The sequence below is a fragment of the Chionomys nivalis genome, chromosome 6 (genome assembly GCF_950005125.1).
Source record: "Chionomys nivalis chromosome 6, mChiNiv1.1, whole genome shotgun sequence".
Taxonomy (NCBI): Eukaryota; Metazoa; Chordata; class Mammalia; order Rodentia; family Cricetidae; genus Chionomys; species Chionomys nivalis.
Window position 1 is genome coordinate 76,749,982 of NC_080091.1, and position 19,694 is coordinate 76,769,675.

Below are 19,694 nucleotides of genomic sequence, written 5' to 3' on the forward strand. Positions count from 1 at the left end.
GTTCTAGTTGGATACAATTGCCAGCTTTAAAAGAATGGAATTTTTACATAAGAATTTGGATCTCTGAATTCTCCCCTGAACATGTGGCATGTTTGATCAACTTGAGGTCATATCAATTGATATGATATATCATATATCAATTAATCAGTGCAGAATAATGAAATCAGATGCATCAGATGGTGCTAAAGGGCCTACTAAGTCTATTTTCTTCCTTTCAGTTCCTAGAGGTAAGACAAAAGTGTGTTCTAAAAATAGAAACAGCAAGGTCAAAGTTCCTGAGGTAGAAGCAAGTTTGACTGGGCATGGTTATGTGATGGAGAAAGGTGAAGATGAGCTCACACAGGAGGCAGGAGTTACATAATCCATCCTCCGGAGGCAGGCACTTGGGTCTTTATCCTGAGTATATTTAGATGTCATTAGAGAGCTTCTATTTCTTCATCTGTGGCTATGTCTGTGTGTGAAGGTGTGAACTTGCCACGGTGTACACACAGAGATCACAGGACATCCTCGGCTGTCAGCCCTCACCTTCCACCTTGGTAGAGACAGATTGTTTGTTGTTGCTTGCTACTGTGACTCCAGGTTGGATGGCCTTTGCACTTCTGAGAGCCTCTCCTGCCTTTGCCTCCTATCTCGCTCAGGAGAGCTGAGAGTACACACACGTGCTATGTTGATTCTGGGGATCCAAACTCAGGCTGTGGAACCATCACATTTACTAGCTGACCCAACTCCCTAGTTCTCATTAGAGAATTCTAAGCAAGTGAATGAAATTACCTATTTCATTTTAAAAACTCCTTCTGGTTCCTGGTTAGACTGTAGACTTGCAAGAGCTGAGTGTAATCTCCCCCGCCTGGGAATTAAAGCAGAAGGATCAGGAGTTTGAAGCCAGCCTATCTCAAAACAAACATAAATAACTACACACACACACACACACACACACACAGACACCTGCACACACGTACACACGCACGCACACACCAGAAGCAAGGAGGTCAATCAAGCCGGGCGATGGTGGCGCACGCCTTTAATCCCAGCACTCGGGAGGCAGAGGCAGGCGGATCTCTGTGAGTTCGAGACCAGCCTGGTCTACAGAGCTAGTTCCAGGACAGGCTCCAAAGCCACAGAGAAACCCTGTCTCGAAAAACCAAAAAAAAAAAAAAAAAAAAAAAGGAGGTCAATCAACAAGATATTTAACAGTCCCCTGAGAAATGACACCTGCTTTGGAAAATGAAGAGACTCACTATCTGTTTTAGAGACAGCCAAAATTGCTAGCAGATCGGATGTGGGGTGTGAGGACATGACAGGTACTTAATGGCATGGATGCTGGTCCCCTCCACTCATACAGAAGCCTGAAGGAAGAACAGATTTGGACAGGCCAGCAGAAGACCCTCTCGACTCCCACTTTGAAATTTCCATGAACTATCCCAAGAAAGAGGATGAACAAACAGGTACGTGAGTGAGGGTGGGCATTATTTAGCATTCTTTCTGAACACTCAACCAGGTTTCTCAGGTAGAAAGCCAGGAAATTCTATAAATTACTTCTGAAATTGCATTTAATGCATGAAACCCTTCTAAGTCACACCCAGCCTTGTCTGAGGTTTCCTCGGGCCACCTGCCATACCTACAGGACTTGTGATCGCCATGTTTCCAGGGTCTTAGCGCTTAGCCTGCGCGCCAGCCTTTACTTCTCAGACTAGGTATGCATGGAAGAGCTGAGGCCAACTATGTTGCAAGCTGCTCTTTGTCATCCACTTATGCTTCAATTTGTCATGTTCTCTTTTTAATTTTGGATGATCTTTAGCTGACTCAGTGACATTTCCAGTTTCTGCCCCCCCCCCGCCTTTATCACTTTTGTCTGTTGGAGTCTTCTCTAGTCTTTATCCCATGAAGCCTTTCAAGAATAAAGCGAACAAAATGGCTTTTAAATTATTTGGGGGCTGCTTCTGGGTTGCTGGGGAAGTGCTCCTTTTCCTTCCAGAAACTTCAGAATGAAAGCGGAGTTAGACAGATAGGAGGCCTGTTTGGAGGAAATGCCTACTCTCTCTCTCTCTCTCTCTCTCTCTCTCTCTCTCTCTCTCTCTCTCTCTGTGTGTGTGTGTGTGTGTGTATGTGTGTGTATTGGCTTTCTCCTTTTACCATGTGAATTCTGGGTATTGAATTTAACTTGTCCATCTTGTTGCCACAGACCTTTACTGTGATGGTGCCAGCTACACTTTTTCCCCCTTTATTCTTTTAGACGTGGTGTCCCGATGGGCTGGGCTAATAAGGGCATCCAGATCTAAGAGCTTTATCATTCAGTAGAAGACGGCCCTGGGCCCGACCCAGGCCCGGGAGAGCAGCGCACACCATCTCTCCCCGCAGGCTGCAACTCCCGGGAGGAACAGCACAGTGAGAGGAGTCCAGTATGCCCAGTTCTCTTGTCCCAGTTTATTCTCCATCACCAGATATGCAGATTAGGAGGTGAGGAAATAGTTCTTCCTGTAAAACCCCGGGTGGAGAGAGGTCGTCCTCTTGGCAGGAAATGAAACATGTACTCTTGACCCGCTGACTGGTATGATGGCTGAATCCTCATAAACTCTGTCACTGGTTAGCAGTTGTAGGATAATTCCTTGTCATTTGTGAAGACATTAAAAGGGGGTTAGTACCCACCTTGTGAGATGACTCAGGATTGTCCTGCCTGGCTTAGAATAAACATTTGATAAAGATGTGCTACCAGCAGAGTGACAATAAGTGCCTATTCCCCTTCTTAGGTAAGGTGCTAGGTGTGTGGGGGGGGACTATGCAGATAGGGTTAATCTCAGCAGATGGAAGCCTAGAGGGCCTGTTAACAGCCATGCTACACCTTCGATCTTGAGTGTTACCCAAAGGTCCATATGCCAAAGGCTTGGTTCCCAGCTGAGTGCTGTTGAGAAGCGCTAAGAACTTTAAGACCCGGGGCCTGCAGAGAGGTCTCTGGTGACCTGGAGCATGCGCTCAAAAGGGGTGGTACGAGAAGGGTCTTTCTGCCATCTAGAGAACTCCTTCATTGATCTCTTCAGTGCCTTAACGCTTTCATTGAAGAAGTCTTTCGTTTCCTTGGTTAGCCTTGCTCCGGGTGTGTATGTGTGTGCTGTCAATGGCATTGCTACCTTGATTTCCATTTCTGCATATTATCATTATATAAAAAGGCTAGTGATTTTTGTTCAGTTTGTATCCTGCCACTTTGTAGAATGTATTCATCGCCTCTTACAGGTTTTGATGGTGAGGGCTGCAAGATCTCTTATATATATAGAATCATATCACCTACAAATAGAAACACACCCCCCCCCCCCGCGCGCCCTGTCATTTGTATTCCTTTGGTTTCTTTCTCTTGCCTCATTGCCCTAAGACTTCAAGCAGTATATTGACCAGGGGTGGAGAGAGTGGACAACCTTGTCTTGTTCTGATTTTCATGGGAATGCCTTTTTCCTAACAGCATGATGTTGGCTAGAGGTTTGTCATCTATATGCGGCTCCTGGTATGATCCCCAGGCCTCAGCGGATGGCTTCATTTGTGCATCTAGGTGGCACTAACTGGACCCAGTGGATTATTTTTAAGAAGTAAAAAAGAAAGAAAATGAAGTTCAGAGGTAGATGTGTTGGAGGGAACCTAGAGGGAGTGGAAGAGCAGAGGGAGAGATTGTTAAGATGCATTGTACATGTTTCCAAAAATAAACAAAAAATACTTTTAAAAAGAGGTAGAAGAGATAGAAGAGACCTGGCCTTCTGTCCCCCAGCCACGAAGTGAGCCACCTTCCTATACCACATGCCCCACCATCTTGTGTCGTTCCACTACAGGTCCCCAGACAACAGGATCAACTGGTCATGGTCTGACATTTCCACAGCCATGAGCAGACATACACCATTCCTCTTTATAAACTGTCTCTGGTATTTGTTACACAAATGGGAAACAAACACAATACAGAAATACAAACTGTCTTATAAGGCTGAGAGGAGCGGCCCAGTGCTAATCTCTGCTTAGCTCACACTTGGTCCTGGGTTTCATGCCCAGCCCACACTGCACACGCTGCTGCCCATGCAGCAGTACTCCTTGCTGGAAATGCCTGCTGGGGATTGTATTTCAGTGAGACCACATCTAAGGAGGATGTGCCAAAAAGCTGATCTCAGGTAGGGGTCAAGTGAACAGTTTTAGTTCTTCTTCAGGGAGGGATGCCAATAGTGTGTGGAAGTAGCTTAGTGGTAGAGCAATTTGCCTAGTAAGCACAAGGCCTGGATTCACTCACCAGCATTTCAAAAAAAAAAAAAAAATTAGCCTCTTTTCTTTTTGGTTTCGTTTTGATTTTTTTTGTTTGTTTTTTCAAAGAGAGTTAGTCACTATTAAAGCCTAGGATAATAGTTCTGCGTCCTCCAGGGGTTAAAGCTATGTCTTGGAGCAATGCATAGGCCCAGGAGGTACAGCTATGTATGAAACACAAAGAACTATTCCCTTTGGAATCTAACACCTGGAGCTTACCTGGCAGAGAGCTCCAGTGAGGCCGGGGAGCTGGGCAACACTGAGGGACTGGGAAAACCCCACCCACACTCCTCAGACCCTGTCACTGTAACCATACCATGCCAGCTCCCCTCTGGGAACAAAGCCCTATGCCTCTTGCCTGACAGCCTTTGTTGAACATTCCCATCTTACTCCAGAGCCACTGGAGCTTTGGAGCCAGCAGCTCAACACCCTGCAGTTTTAGCCCAGGGACTTATTTGCTTTCTCAATGTGAGGTAACTAGTATTTATCCAGAAGCTCTTCCTCTGAGACAGTCATAGATTGGGGGCGGCTAACTCCAGAACTAAACCCAGCCCCTAGCAGGAAGAAAAGAGCTTGTGCCACTTAGCCCTCTGTGTACCAGGATGCTCCTTTCCTCCCACTTGACCCTTCTGAGCAAAGCAAATCTTTGCAGGAAAAGGAGGTGGCTGAAGGAGTCTGCATTTCTGATCTGTTACATTACTTTGTGAGGGCTCAGAACATTTGCACTCCCGGAATGAACCGGGAGGTACAACAGCTGCACCCCAAACTACGTGTAGGAGGGCATCCTGGTTACCTTAGCACACCAGGCGCATGCATAAGCTAGGACTTGAAGGGCAGAGTGCTGTATTCTGTAAGGAGCAGTAGAAGGCTAAGGACAGGTTACAGGAATGGCTTGTGGAACTAGGAGTCGGACTTAAAACAGCACCTGGAAGGAGGTGTGTGTTCAGCTTTTCTTTTTAAAACTGAAGTCGTATTCTAGAGCCTAACTAGCCATTCCTTCCCGTCTTTTAGTCTTGCCTACCCCAGAGCCTCCATCCCACAAAAGTCCTAACCAACACCCAACTTTTCAAAAGCCGAGTCTTTTCAGGACATCTCAAAGACTAAGGCATTCTGGGCCAGGGTAGTTAAAGACCGTTTTGCCTGCTGCTATTCAACAAGGTCTTAAAACAAAGCTTGGACGTTTTCATCGTTTACTTCTGAAGCCCACTTCAGAGACTTCAAAAACCAGCATGTGGACCCCCGAAAAATATTCTATGCAGGTGATACTGGGACTTAGTGAGGGTAAATGGAAGGGCCACTTCAAGGTGTGGCAGTTCCTGCCAGGGAAGTGCCACGTAAGTAGCGGGGCTGGGTGTCACTTGACATTCAAAAGAAGTGGAAGTGGCGGTGGCTTTGGCTCTAATTGCTTAATGCTCTTGAGGAAGTGCTGGCAGAAGCCTTGCAGCCTGGTCACTGCCTGGCCAAGATCCCAAGGGGTCGCTGGTGGGTCCCGGAAAGATGCCGGGAGCGTCAATCAGCCAAGGCCAGCTACCTGCCCGGCGCTCCGGGTTCAATGGGAGGAGCGATCGAGCCGCACCTCAACCTGCCGGAAACGTCACGACGCCGAGGCTGACGTCGGACCAATGGGAGGCCTTCCTGGCCAGGGGGCGGGGCCGGAGGAGTTGGGTCGCGGAGGCAGTTGGAGGAGTGTGTGGGTTCTCCTGCCCGGCAGCCACGGAGCGCCCGCCGCTAGTCCGTCCCGGTCGCCGCGTCCCGCGTGGTGCAGGCTGCCCCGCTGAGCGGCGGCGGGAGCTGACGGACGCGCCTCCCGGCACGCCAGGCTCGACGCTTCCCTTCGCCCGCACTTCCTCCTGCCGCAGCGCCGTGCCGGCTGGGCGGGCGGGATGGCGGCCCGGGGAAGCTGCCGGGCGCCGACGCGACGGCTGCTCGTGCTCCTGCTGCTTCCGCTGCTCTGGGCCCCAGTTGGGGTCCGCGCCGGCCCCGACGAAGACCTGAGCCACCGAAATCAGGAGCCGCCGGCGCTCGCCCAGCAGCTGCAGCCGCAGCCCGCGGCAGTGCAGGGCCTCGAGCCGGCCCGGGCCGAGGTGAGGGCCGCGGCTGGAGGGTATGGGGCGGGAGAGCCCGGAGCCGGCCGCCGGGTACCAGGCTCCGCCGCTGGCGGCGCCGCCCTCTTTCCGAGGCGACTGGGGGAGGGGAGCCGGCCCCTGCTAGCCTCGCTGGGGGGGGAGGGTGTTCGACTGTTTTTCCCAGGCGCGGCCTGGCCTCGCTTGACTGCTTGGGGGAAGGGAAAGGGAGAGCCCAGCCAGGGGTCCCCAGTGGTCCCCTAGATCCCCGGTATCGACGTGCTTGCTCCGGAGTCAGCGTTCTGCTGATCAGTTGTGCCGTACTGGAAAGACTGGAAATACTCATCCGGAGTAGAAAGTTTTTAGCACAGAGCAGCTGGGAGACTTTAGCTTCTCAAAGGGTCATCATCACACATCATTGTGGAAGCAGTCCAGTCGGAGATGCTCACCCAAGCTCAGCTTGGTTCTTTGCCAAATATGGGTCTAGAGATCATGCATTGCTGGCCTCCCTTTTTAAAAACTGTGCTTTGGCTTGAGGGAAGTGGCCCTTAACGCAGAGACCTGTGTCTGATGGTAGAGTGGGCGGTTCCAAAAACTACATTTACGGTCACCACATAGGTATAAATTAATCTTTTAATCTATGTTCGTAGAATTTCTCCTTTCTAAGATACTCTCCTCCGTCTTGGGCTCTCTTATTTCCAGTTTTGACTCATACATTCTGGAGTTTTTAGTCCGTCAGTAGGGTCCATTTTAGCATTCAGTTTCCTGCCCCAGTCTATGCCCCCTAATTCACTGAACTCAAAACTCCTAAGAGAATGGCTCTGTTCTGACCTCAATCATATGACAGGTTGGATATTCACGTTTCTTTGTCACCCAGTTCCAGCCAACTTCTAGGTCTTTTAGGGACCCACCACACCCTCCCTCTCTTCTGAAACCGCCGCTTCCAGATCTCTGAGACCTGGCATGTGCTTTCTTGCCAGTCCCTCCTAAACAAAGGCCTTACAACAGAATTCGAGCTTGAAGCCTGCGAGTCAGAACCCTTCCCATCTTCAAGAGCCAACAGAAACCTCTGGAGCCTTTCCCAAGCTGCTCTTCGGAAGGGACCATTCTCTGAGTAATGGGTGGTTTCATTTCCTCACGGTTCATATTACACTGGCCTTTCCCGGATTTTGTTTTCTATGCAGTTACCAGGAGGTGGGAATGTCTGTGATTCTGAGTTTGCCTTTACACAGCAAGTACTTTCTAAGAATCACCTGCCCAGAGTGTAGTAATCGGTTTTGAGAAATAAGGAAAGATTCTCCTTACTGGAAGTGCTCAGGAAGAAGTTAAATCAGTAGCCACCTGTAGGGTGATGTCATTGGTGTGACGTTAAGATGTGGGGAGCTGATTTCAGCCATATGTGACTGTTAAGCAAGTAGAGCAGGTGACATTTCCTGGTTGTGGATGGGGCGGCCTAGGTTTGGGTGGTTTAATGTCCGTTACCCCAGCCAGAGTTAGAAGCCAGATCCTGCTTCTCATTTCCCGGGTGCTCTTAGCAGTTCTTAGCCTTTTGTTTAATTCTAATGCATTTTAGTGGTTGCTGGATTGTATATTGCTGTAAGCCTTTGATCTTGATGACTTACACCCCCTTGCCTCCCTCCCTTTGAGGGACTTTACTATTTTATCTATTCTTAATACTTGCAGTTCTGACTTGGTTTCTTAAAACTTGTATACATGTTGTCTGCCCTTGCAGCATGTTAATGTCTAGAGAGTGTTGCTATCTTATTCCTCTTGGTCTCTTTCCTAAGACCTTGTATTTTTTATTTTTGTATTTTATTACTTGTTGGCTAAGTAATTTTCTAAGAGGAAGATCTAAGATTTTACATTTTAGTTCCTTTCGGGTTTTAAATACCTTTATGGAAGATGTGTAAAATTAGCTCGAGCAGGAAAAACTATCTTAACAGTATACATCCAAGCTTTTACTTGCTAAAGGGTTTACTAGGCCAAGTTAAGGAAACTCAACTTCATCCTCTGATATCTGTGATTTTGTTCATTAATGGACTGGTTTTAACTTAGAAATTGAATTGCAATAGATTATATAGATGTTAATGCTGGGACCCTTGTAAAGTTTAAAGTACAAGCGCGTGCATGCTCACACTCACACATATGCACACATGCTGAGAGTGTGTGTGGGGGTCAGGAGTGTTTAAACTCAAGAGTAATAAATTGCCTCTGATTGCAGTACAGATCAGATGGCCCATGTAGAAGTGGGAGTCACTGGCTCTCAGAAGCCAGGGCTCTAGTCCTTTGGCATAGAGGCATTGGGTGGAGCGGGTTTTCCCTGTCCTGTCTTCTACCTGCGCTGCCTCCTCCAACCATAGATCAGCAGCATTGCTGCCATTCAGATGACTGCATTCATGGTCTGGCTGGTCTGTCCCTACTCTACACATCTCCTGAACCAGCTCCAAAACACTGAGTCGTGAACTTTGTTCTTTGTGTTCATCATTGAGCCTGCAGCCACATACTTGAGCATCAGAAGCCTACTTTAAAACAGTAGCGCCCCCCACCCCTCCGGGAGTGAAATAACCAAATGCAAGAGAGTGCAATTTATGAATGTATTAACTTTCTAGGCATTTCATGGTCGCTGTGGTCATTCACAATTTTTAAGGCAGAAATGGTGGCAGGCACAGTTATAGTTAGTTACTGCAGTCCTTTGAGGATGCTGGAGATAATCTTACTGTGTTAAGGTCACAGTCTGTTGGCCTCACTTAAGTGGTCTTATGGATGCCTGACTTTACAGGGAAAGTGCAGACACTCTGGGTTTTATCTTAATATTTTCATAAGTATTGGTGTTCTTTTCCATTAGGAATTGATGATTTACACTTAGTAGCAAAACTGTCTCATTTTAATTATATTTTTGTATAACTTTTTGCTGTAGCTCAAATATTTCTTACAGTACTAGAATACATTGAAAATTTTTCTCTTTCATGTTTCTTAAACTGTTTAATAAAAGTATCGCTTGCTTCTGTGTGACATAAATGACCAAAGTACAGTTTAACAACCATATAAGCCAGGATTCATATCTGTTGAGTATCTGGGTTTCAGCTGACTTTGCAACTGTATGCAGTAGTAGTTTTAAAAGGATGAGATATTTAAATTTAACCTTTGAGGCCACTGCCTCAAGTTGAGAGTGGACTGGGAGAATCTTGTCTTCATTGGCAGGTGTTCGGGTGGAAGAGACAGCGCAAACGATTGTCTGTATCTTCCTGGGTGCAGTGAGCTGGCAGAACTTTGAGACGGGGCTCTTGTGTTGAGTGTTCTTTGTCTTTAGAACCTGGTTAGGAGGAATCCAGGTGGTGATGTACAGTTGTCCCAGCCCTCAGGAGGTTGAGGAGAACCAGAGGGGTTCTCTTTGATCATACAGTCATGAACAAATCACAGTTTTTGTGCTCCAGATAGTGACCTTAGTTTGCTCTTATTTTTTTCTTTCCTGGGCAGAATATAGATGATAAATATTCTGAAGTTGAAGAAACTGTTCTGGCTGTGTAGCACTGTTGGTAGGCCTACAAAAATCTTGTTACCCATCCTGCCCAGGTTCGTGTTTTCACTCCACTTCTTGCTGTTCTGTTACGTATTTGCTTTGAGAAAACCTCCACAGAATTGTTTGTTTCCCCATTTTCATTAAATGGCATTCTTCCTCCATACTGTCAGACGCCCATATCAGCCTCTGCATGGCTGTGACTGACACTTTAGGCTGTGAAGACTGTTTCCCATATAGTGCCCTCTACCTGAAATAGTGCTTTGGTACTCCATTTATTTGGTGTTATGTCAGCAAAAGAACTCTATTAAGAAAAATCAGTAATACTAAGTGTGTAATATACTTCAAATATATAAATACATAGTTAGAATGGTAATGTCTGTAAACAAGTTGCTAAATGTTAATAAAAAATAAATTTAAAATATATACTCTTAATAGGAGTCAAATGTAACACTAGTAAAAATAAAAGAATATTTTAGATCATCTAATGAAATCATCCAGAAAGACTTAGACATTGCAATGAAAACTTGTAATAAAATGCCTTCATCTGGTCATGGTGGCATACACCTCTATAACCCCTGGATGGAGTTTGGCTCTGTTGGTACATATTGCTCTGTTACAGATCCAGCTGCATAGCAAGGTGCTGCTCCTACCCAATCTCTAATTGGGATCTTTTAGTGCTGGCTTTGTCTGCAGGGCCATTGTTTTAAGTTACGTGGCTTTTTGCTTTTTGTCATTTGCACGCAGTGATATTTCCTAGAAAAACCTGTTCTGACTCTGTCAGTAGTGTTGAGGCTGAGCTAGTCCTAAGTGTTGTCCCAGATTCCGTTATCTCACGTGGTGTCACCTCTTATTTAATAACCTTTTATTTATCTTTATTATACGCACACACAAAATCTAAAGGGTGGAATCAGTTTTTAGCAGCAAGCTATAGGTCTTGTTTCCATGCAAGCATCTTCCTGGTTTCATCATGAATAAAAGGAGAATTTAGTAAGTCATGTTTGTGTTCATTAAATTCTACGGTTAGAATTGGTTAGAATATAGTTCTCTCTTTGTTGTCATTTTCTCGTGAGGATAATGTTATGGTGATGCATACCCATAATCTCAGCACTGGGGAAGCTACAATAAGAGGTTTCAAGTTGAGTGCAGCCTAGCCTATATAGTGAGACTGGTTCTCCAGTAACCAGTTTCTTTTCTTTTTTCTTTCTTTCTTTCCTTTCCTCCTTCCTTCCTTCCTTTTACTTTTATTTTTTGATTCTTCATCTAAGACAGCTAGAAAGAAGGTTTATTGTACACGAGTCACACTTGACCACAAGTGAGCACAGAACTAGTCCAGAATGCCATAGGTCCAGGGCAAAGGGCCAGTGGGAATGTTTTGGTTGTCGTGAAGGCAGTCAGGTCTCTAGGTGGTCTCTGCGAGCTGATGGTAAGGTTCCAGGGCCACTGAGACTCATACCGACCGTAGCACACAGTCCAACAACTAGTACCAGTGTCCCGGCCTTTAGTGTCCCTTACTTGGGCTCCTTCAGCCTTCGTGGGTGAACACGCTAGTTTACTTGTGCCTCTGCCTCATCTGCTGTCTCTGGCTCTTCAGCCTGCACATTCGCTTCTTCCTCCACTTTGCTCTCATGGTGCAGGAGTTTCAAGGGAGATGGCCCCAAATGATCAGTTTCTTCAATGAGGTATTACATGCAGACTTCTGTGAGTGTGTGTCATATGAGGGTGTGAGCACAAGTGTGCTGTGGTATGTTTATGGAGGTAACAGAACCACTGGTGTTCATCCTGGAGTTCCACCCTGTTTGAGACAGCCAGGGGCAAACTTGTGGGATTCTCCTCTTTCTCCTTCCCATCTTGGAGGAACACTGAGGTTCTAGGCCTGTGCTGCAGCCCCTGGCTTTGAGTGGGTTCTGAGATCTAAACTCAAGTCCCCATAGTTTTTGGTGACGAGTATGAACTGATCCCTCTCCCCAGCTCTCAGCAAAGATTTTTGTTATGTTTAAGTGCAGGATGCTGGTCCTGTGTTTCAAGATGCAATTTGTCTTTCACATATTAAAATACTGGCATAGAGCCCCGTGGCGGTGGCACACACCTTTAATCCCAGCATTTGGGAGGCAGAGTCTGGCGGATCTGTGAATTTGGGGCCAGCCTGGTCTACAGAATGAGTTCCAGGACATGCTCCAAAGCTATACAAAGAAACCCTGTATTGGAAGAAAACAAAACAGAACAAAACAAACCCAAAACCCAAACCAAACCTGGCCTAATGGTGTATCAGGAATTCTATGAGGAAACCCAGTATTGGGTGTCCTGTGGTGGGATGTGTGGCAGAGGAGTGGAGTGCCAGAATTGGAACTGCGCTGCCTTCCAGCTGCGCCTCCTTCCAGCTGCGCCTCCTTCCAGCTGCGCCTCCTTCTAGCTGTGCCTCCTTCCAGCTGGGCCCCGTCATCTCCGTGTTGGCTTCTGCGCTCTTCCTGTCCTTTTCATGTTGGCATCAAACTCATCCTTTCCGCAGTGTTATGAATTGACAGGGTCTTGTGTCTGTTGGGAACTACTCTACCATTCAGCCACGTCCCAGCCCTGCCCACCTTCTGCGTCCTCTGACCTCCAGTGCTTTCTTCCTTGATTCTCTTATTCTCCCCTTTCCATTGTTCTTCAGTCCCACTTCCATAGCCAGCTCCTCCTATTCTGAGGAAGGAAGAAGAAATAACGAGGGACCTTTACTAGTACTGCCTGGCCCCATTGGTTTCTTTTCTGCTGTTTAGAGACCACTTCTACTGGACAGTTGGCTGTCAGCTAATCTTTGATCATGGTTCCTGCCATGCCTTTTTATCCTTTTGAGACTTACTTACATATAATGAATATAATATGTAAGTAATATATAAAAAGTACTCAGAGCAGCTAGTGTACTTACCTGCCGAGCCTTCTTTCCAGCCTCCACCCCATCATTTTGAAGCCCACTTGTAACCTAGTGAGTTAAGTCCAGAGATCTTTTCCTGTTCTCATTTGAACAATGGCAAGCTACTCTCTTAAAATTTTAAGTCTAACACCATCATGGCAATATGTAGAAAAATGGGTTAAGTCTTTTGTGCCCAGGTTAAATTGTGATCACCGCTTTTATGATTTTTTTGCTTATCAAATGAAATGATGTGAAAATAATCTGGGCTCTTCTTAGTAACTTAGGGACCTACTTAGTCCCTAGTAGTTGCTACACAGTAAACAGCAGACCACTGCTTCAGCTAAAACAGCCTTTTTATTTCTGTTTGCTTTCTTTCCTTCTACCCCTACCCCAAAGTAGGTTTTCTAAGCCCTCCCCATACCCCAAGTTCTGCTTTAAAGAGACGTTTCACAAGGATTTGACAGTTGTGAAGACTGACCTGACAAGTTAGTTCTCTGTAGATAGGTTATCCAGCCGACAAGATAATTTCTCTCAGGCCTGGCCTCAGGTTGCTTTGGCCACTGCACTTTGTGCTTTGTAAGACCTCCACCTTGGCCTTCCAGCCTTGCACATGATTGCATGTGCTGTGTACGTTATTTCAGGTAATCTGTTACCTGAATTGTAACCACATCTGAAAATTGCCCCTATTGCCACACCACACTGAGTGTGCACAGCTGGGGAGGTGGCCCAGCTAAGACATCCATAGAACCGAGCGCTTCAGCTGGACGTAGGGAGACCCGCGCACCGCGGTACATTGGAGTACTGTGGAGACAGCAGCACTGGGGCCACAGGTCAGTCTCTGGGGCAGAAAACAGTTTCACTAAGTGAAGCCAGCCCACGTGGAGCATGGGCTCATGCGTGTTCAAGGCCTGTTAAACTTCTAGGTATAGGAACCCAGAAGAACACCAAATACTCAGTGATGACCTTCTGAAACTATTCCTGCTCTTTGGGCTTTTTAGTACTAAGGTTCTCCCCAACCCCAGAACCCCAGGTAGTGTATATGAAGAGAAAATGTGACTGTGATTTCACTCTGCACATTAAGCCTTCCGGTGGGTATGTGTATGGTTAGCATGGCCAGGAGAAGTTGTAGGAGTGAAAGATTTGTTTAGATTATGCTTATTTAGGAAAGCATGACACCCTAGGTGACTGAGAGAAGATATGGAGATTTAGAAAATTAGTTTAACACTTTCATGTTTTATTCTATTCTACTAATTTATTTATGGTTTTTTGAGACAGGGTTTCTCTATGTATTTCTGACTGTCCTGGAACTCACTTTGTTGACCAGGCTGGCCATTGAACTTACAGAGATCCGCCTGCCTCTGCCTCACTGAGTGTTAGGATTAAAGGCGTGCACCGCCACTGCCTGACTTTTTTTTTTAGCACTTTCATATTTTGAAATACGGTTTTTGGATGCAGATCTATAGATTAATATATCGATATGATAAGATATCCATACCTTTTTTTGAGCACTGTGCAGCATCCCCTTTCTTATTTTTTTTTTTCAGCATCTCTTTTTAAGTGTTAAAATGTAGCTAGTCTCATTGGATAGAACAGCACTCAGGAATAAAATGAAAAGGCAGCTGTGTCCATGGTACCAGGTGTCACCGAAGGAGGCAGAGGGAAGGACAGTGCCAGAGCTCTCACCTTGGTTTGTGTAGAGTGGAGTCAGGTTCAGGAGCATGAGGTTTGAAAGTCATAGGTAACCTGGTCATGCGGTGGTGGTTTAACTTCCCCCTGTGCGCTCTCCATTTCTGGTGGACAAGACCCATGTATTTCCTAAGGTTCATTTTTGTGGGCTTTAGCCATTTGCCTTCTCCCCTGGGAATTTCATCCCCTTGCAAACAGCCCTGGCTAATTTAGGCTGCTGGCACCAGGTCTATACCTTGTCTGGCCTAGCCTCATCTCACAGTCTACTTCTGCAAGTCTCTTGGAAACCTTCATGTGAAACTGCTTGTCACTCACATTGAACGTGTCTGAATTACACCCCTTGTTTTGATTTTTCTTTTCCCCATAGCTTTTAGGAACATGACTATATCAGGCAGCCAGGCAAAAAAATAACTTACCACCATCCTTAATTGAATCCTACTCTTCCTAAAACCTATTGTGTTTTTTTTTCTTCATGTGCATATTTTTTCCTTCTCTTGAGCAGTTTACCTTTGATAGTCCCAGTAGCAGATATTCCCCCACTGCCCTGGTTATTAGCCACAGTGCCTCATGCATGTTTGTCTTACATTCAAAATCTTTTAGGAACTTTCCTCTTGGCTCTGAGTTGGATTATCATTATCATGGACACTTTTCTTTTGGGGTGCAGTTTTTTTCAGACTGCAAACCTTCATCCAGTGGCTTACTCTGGGGTCCTAGAACAAGCGTTATTCTTTCTCTCCATTGGGCAGGATCAGGCAGAATGCACACACTGCTGTACTTTCCAGTCAGCCATTCCAGGGGTCTAGTCCTAGATCCTGTGGGACTCGAGAAAGAACTCCGAACCCAGCTGCGAGCTCCCTGACCTTTGGGTGGGTAAGTGCAGAGTATGTCCTTTCTGGTGGGATCTGCACAAGGCCTGCCACAGCTCACAAGTAGCAGGGCAGGGGACAGTTCTTAGGAGGGGCTGGAGGCGGGACTCAGCTGTTGAGCGAAGGTACTGCCCTTGTGAGGACTCAGGTTTGGTTCCCAGCACCCGTGAAGGGTGGTTCAAAGCCGCTTGTGACTTCAGTTCCAAGGGATCCAGCTGCCTTGTCTAGATTCTGTGGGTGCTTGTCCTCACACGTGTGCATATGCTTGCACACACACAGATGCACACACAGTTAAAAATACATTTTTCGAAGAGGTCTTTGAAGTGATACAAACCTGGGTCATGATGGCAGAAACAGAGGTACGGAAGGCTGTGTGGGGCGAGGTGTTGCTTTGCCTTCTCATACTCTGTGGCTCCACAGACTGGATTCCCACTGACCGGCTGGTTTCTCTGAGTGAAGTTCTGTTGGAACAGCCCTGCTGTTTCATTTCTTAAAGTATTTCACAGCTGCTCTGGAGCTACAGCAGCAGAGTTGAGTAATTACCAGAAAACTATCCAGCCCACAAAGCTGTGAAATACTTGGCTCTTTAAGGAAAAGTGGCTCAGCCATTCTGGTTCTGATTTCCGGCTCTGGAAATGCCCACTGATTCTTGAGATCTGGGGTGCATGTACATAACTCCCTTTCTCTCTGTATGTGTTACCTTCATATGTAATACAGATTTCATCTGAAGTATCTTAATAGTTTTTCAATATTAGTATTTATAGAACATTCTTGTTCATAATCTTGAATTTCTTAAATTACAACTATCTGTGTTTGTTTATGTGAATGTATGTGGACCACATCACCCTTGTGGAGGTCAAAGGACAACTTGTTGAAGTAGTTCTCCTTCCCATGAGGGTCGCAGGGATGGAACTCAGGTTGGTAGGTTTGGAAGTCAGTGCCCTTCCTGCTGATCCATCTTGCCAGCCAGTATATTTTATGTAGTGCTCATAGGTTCCTGTTGATTGGACACCTAGTTACTTTGTCTCTTTGATTTCATTAGTAATATGTTTCCACTACAAAAATGTCAGCTTCCCAGGGTTCCTGACTCTCACCCCTTCTGTGGTACATTGTCATTGTATGAATATGGCTAGATTTCAGGGGCCTGGGGTGCAAAGGGCTAGAGGCCTGATAAAGTTTGCTCAAGACATTTTCTTTGAGCTGGGTTTGAGGAGCCCGGACGAATGGGGCAAAATGAAGAGCACTGGGAAAGGAAGTCTGAGTGACTGAGGCTGTGCTTAGCAGAAGCCCGGAAAGTGCTCAGGCCACACTGCCCATGACTGATCCGTGAGGAAGAATCAGCATATGTGTGCCACTTTAAAAGTAGTATGAAAAAATGTTAGAATACTTCATGGCAATTTAAAAATATTGCTTATAAGTTAATGGTGATTGGGTGCATTGAGTTAAATTGATCTCAAATAATTTTACCTGTTTTTACTTTGTATAATGTATAATGGGCAATTTAAACCAGAAAATATAAAAGTACATTATGAAGCTAATTTTTTAGCTTGTGGTGTTTTGCACTTAGCACTGCTATTCTGAGTTCTTTGGGAGAAAGGTTTATATTGGGAACTGGTGTGGTTAGCTTAGGAGTATTAAATAGATACAGGTAGGGTTTACATTCTAGGCCTGAAACACTCTTGACAGTGATACTGATTTCTTTTAAGTTTATTTTAAAACTAAGAACAGAGCATAAGATAAAAAATGGAGGTGGGTCGCAGCTACTGCAGAGAAACCCCCGCCACCACCTCTTCCCTACCCCTTCACTCTTTCTCTTCTCAGTCACCCAGGAGCCCATTTTGGCCAGCTGAATGGAAACACTACCTCTACCTCTTTTCAACTGAACAATGGACCAGTGACATAAACAGAAGCATCGCAACAGTGGCTGGGTAGTGAAGGGACGTGGACTAGTTGGTCCTGGGAAAGTTGGTGAGCTGGTCCTGTGGTGTTGTGTAACACCTGAGGGCTTGTGTGCCAGGCGTCATCCCTCCTGAGGACCTCCCTGAAACTACAGTTCTGGGCCATGGCGCCTTAGTGGGTGGATGACTGAGTCAGGTCATATTGGTGATGTTTTGGGTGTGAACAGTCTGCTCTAGAGCTGTGGACCTAGACACTTTACTAACTCAGTGAAGGGCGGCCAGACCAGGGAGCCAGTAGATGTTAATGCATCATTTTCTGACCCAGTTAATAGTTCATGTTTTAAGAAATGGAGATTTTCACACAGGAGTCTATTGCATTTGCATAATTGTACCTCTCCCTCTACCCTCTCTGACTGCTGAACCTACCGAGTCCACTTAGTGCTGTTGTCTGCAGTTCTAAATACTAACCTGCCATCCACAGGTCAGTGCAGCTTGACCCTCAGCAAAGAGCCCTTTCCATAAGACAGAGACCATTGCAGATACTGAACTGGACAGAGAATAAGTGACTGGGTGGCCCCGCCCCAAATGGGACATCTGCGATACTTCATTCTTAAAAATCTCGTTGTCTACACAACATCCTGATCCTTCAGTTTTGGCCATCCGGGACTGACTTAATAAACTTTTAGTCTTCTTTAGTCTTCTATGTAGAAAAGTTTTGAGAATATGGAGGATTGTGTTTGTTTTACTTTGTTTCATTTTAATTTTTTTATTATTTTTTATGCATCCATGTGTGTGTACCTACGTACATCTGTGTGTGTGGACGTGCACATATGCATAGAGGTCAGAAGGTAGCTTGGAGGAGTTGGTTCTCTCCTTCCACCATGAGTCTTGGGCGTTAAACTTAGGTAGTCAGGTTGGCCACAAGGACCTTTACTCGCTAAGTCATCTGCTGGACTCGCCCTTAAAAGTATTTTGAGAGAGTGAATGTATGCCCCATTCGTGCCTGTGGAAGCCGGGAGAGGGTGTCTGATCCCTTGAGTTGATTTGAGATGCCTTGTGTAGATGTTGAGTACCAAACTTGAGTCCCGTCGAAGAGTATTGAGCCACCTCTCCAGCCAGCTCCCCCTTTAGTGTGTCCTCTAGGCAAACTTGATTCTTTATTTCATAGGAGAACAGACTAAATAACTTGGCCAAGGACTTAAGTCTTAGAAAGCTATGAAAATATGAAGTGTTTATCTCTACTGTGATTTGATTTAAAATGCAAAATTTTCTCTTTTTTGAGCTTTAGAGCCAAATGATCTTAAGTGCTGTATATTACTCCTGAAATTTTTTTTGGGCTTAAGATCCTGAAATTTTATGAAGTCTTTTCATATAAAAAAATCTAGCTATGTGGTGGTTGGTGCTTGTAATTAACCCCAGGACTTAGGAGGATGATGACGCAGCAAGATGGTGACTTCCTGACTCTGTCTCATAAGGAGGGTAGTGTGGGGAAGAAGGGTGGAGTTCCAGCAGGAAAGTTACATGTTTGGGACGTCCTAGTCTTCTGGAAAGCTTCATACTCACAGACTATTTATTGGGCCAGGTATAAGCTTATTTTAAAGGAGTGTAACTAGAACTAAGGTGCTGAAGGAGAGAACCTGTACAGCGGTGCTTGCTGGCTGCGGGGACCACAGAGGTTTCCTTGTTTGGGCTCAGAGGTCTCCCCTAGTCTGTATCACTCTTACAGTCTAATGTTCCCTGTAGCAGTTGAAGTCAAGTTTATGTCATTCATTAAGGAATAGTGTACACAATAACAGTGGAAAATGTTACATGTAGCATAGCTACAGCCACATGAAAACTTTCCCAGTTACTGAAATCGAGACACACTGTCCTTCCTGGTGTTCATCTGATTACCTTAGCGTCTCAGTAGTGAGCCAGGAACTAACTGTATTAGATTTCACATCTGTGCTGGCTGCATAAAACCCCTGCTCTGTAACCATCCTTTACAGGTTCTCTCTTCACCCTCCCTTTCTTTTTTCCTTTTTTATGATCTCTTAAAACTGAGAACAGGAGCTGGAGAGATGACTCAGAGGTTAAGAGCATTGCCTGCTCTTCCAAAGTTCCTGAGTTCAATTCCCAGCAACCACGTGGTGGCTCACAACCATCTGTAATGAGGTCTGGTGCCCTCTTCTGGCCTTCAGGCATACACACAGACAGAATATTGTATACATAATAAATAAATAAATATTAAAAACAAGCAAACAAACAAACAAACTGAACAGGCAGAGTTTGCCTCTACTTGCTTGCTAGGTCCTGGGTTTCGAATCTCTCCATTTCTGATGACCTTCAGACAGAGGTCAGTGCCTTCTTAAAGGGCTGGGCTTTGGAACTTTCTAGCCAACTTTGGGGAAGGCCAATGAAGTTTGTCATACTGTTATGTTGTTATCCACCAAGACTGCTCTGTTTTTTTTTTATCAGATAGCCTTCCAGGATATTTTTAGAGTTCATCACAGGACCATCTGC

General features: G+C 45.6%; 1 protein-coding gene across 2 annotated transcripts in view; it reads left to right on the plus strand.

The window, feature by feature from the left end:
- The first annotated feature begins 5,929 nt into the window (after nucleotides 1-5,929).
- Tmem165 (transmembrane protein 165) overlaps nucleotides 5,930-19,694 on the plus strand; it is a 29,500-nt gene continuing 15,735 nt past the window's right edge. For both annotated transcript variants that reach the window (XM_057772751.1, XM_057772752.1), the window contains exon 1: nucleotides 5,930-6,353. In XM_057772751.1, coding sequence (XP_057628734.1) covers nucleotides 6,153-6,353 — 201 coding nt within the window. In that variant the 5' untranslated portion in view covers nucleotides 5,930-6,152. The remainder of the gene's footprint in view (nucleotides 6,354-19,694) is intronic.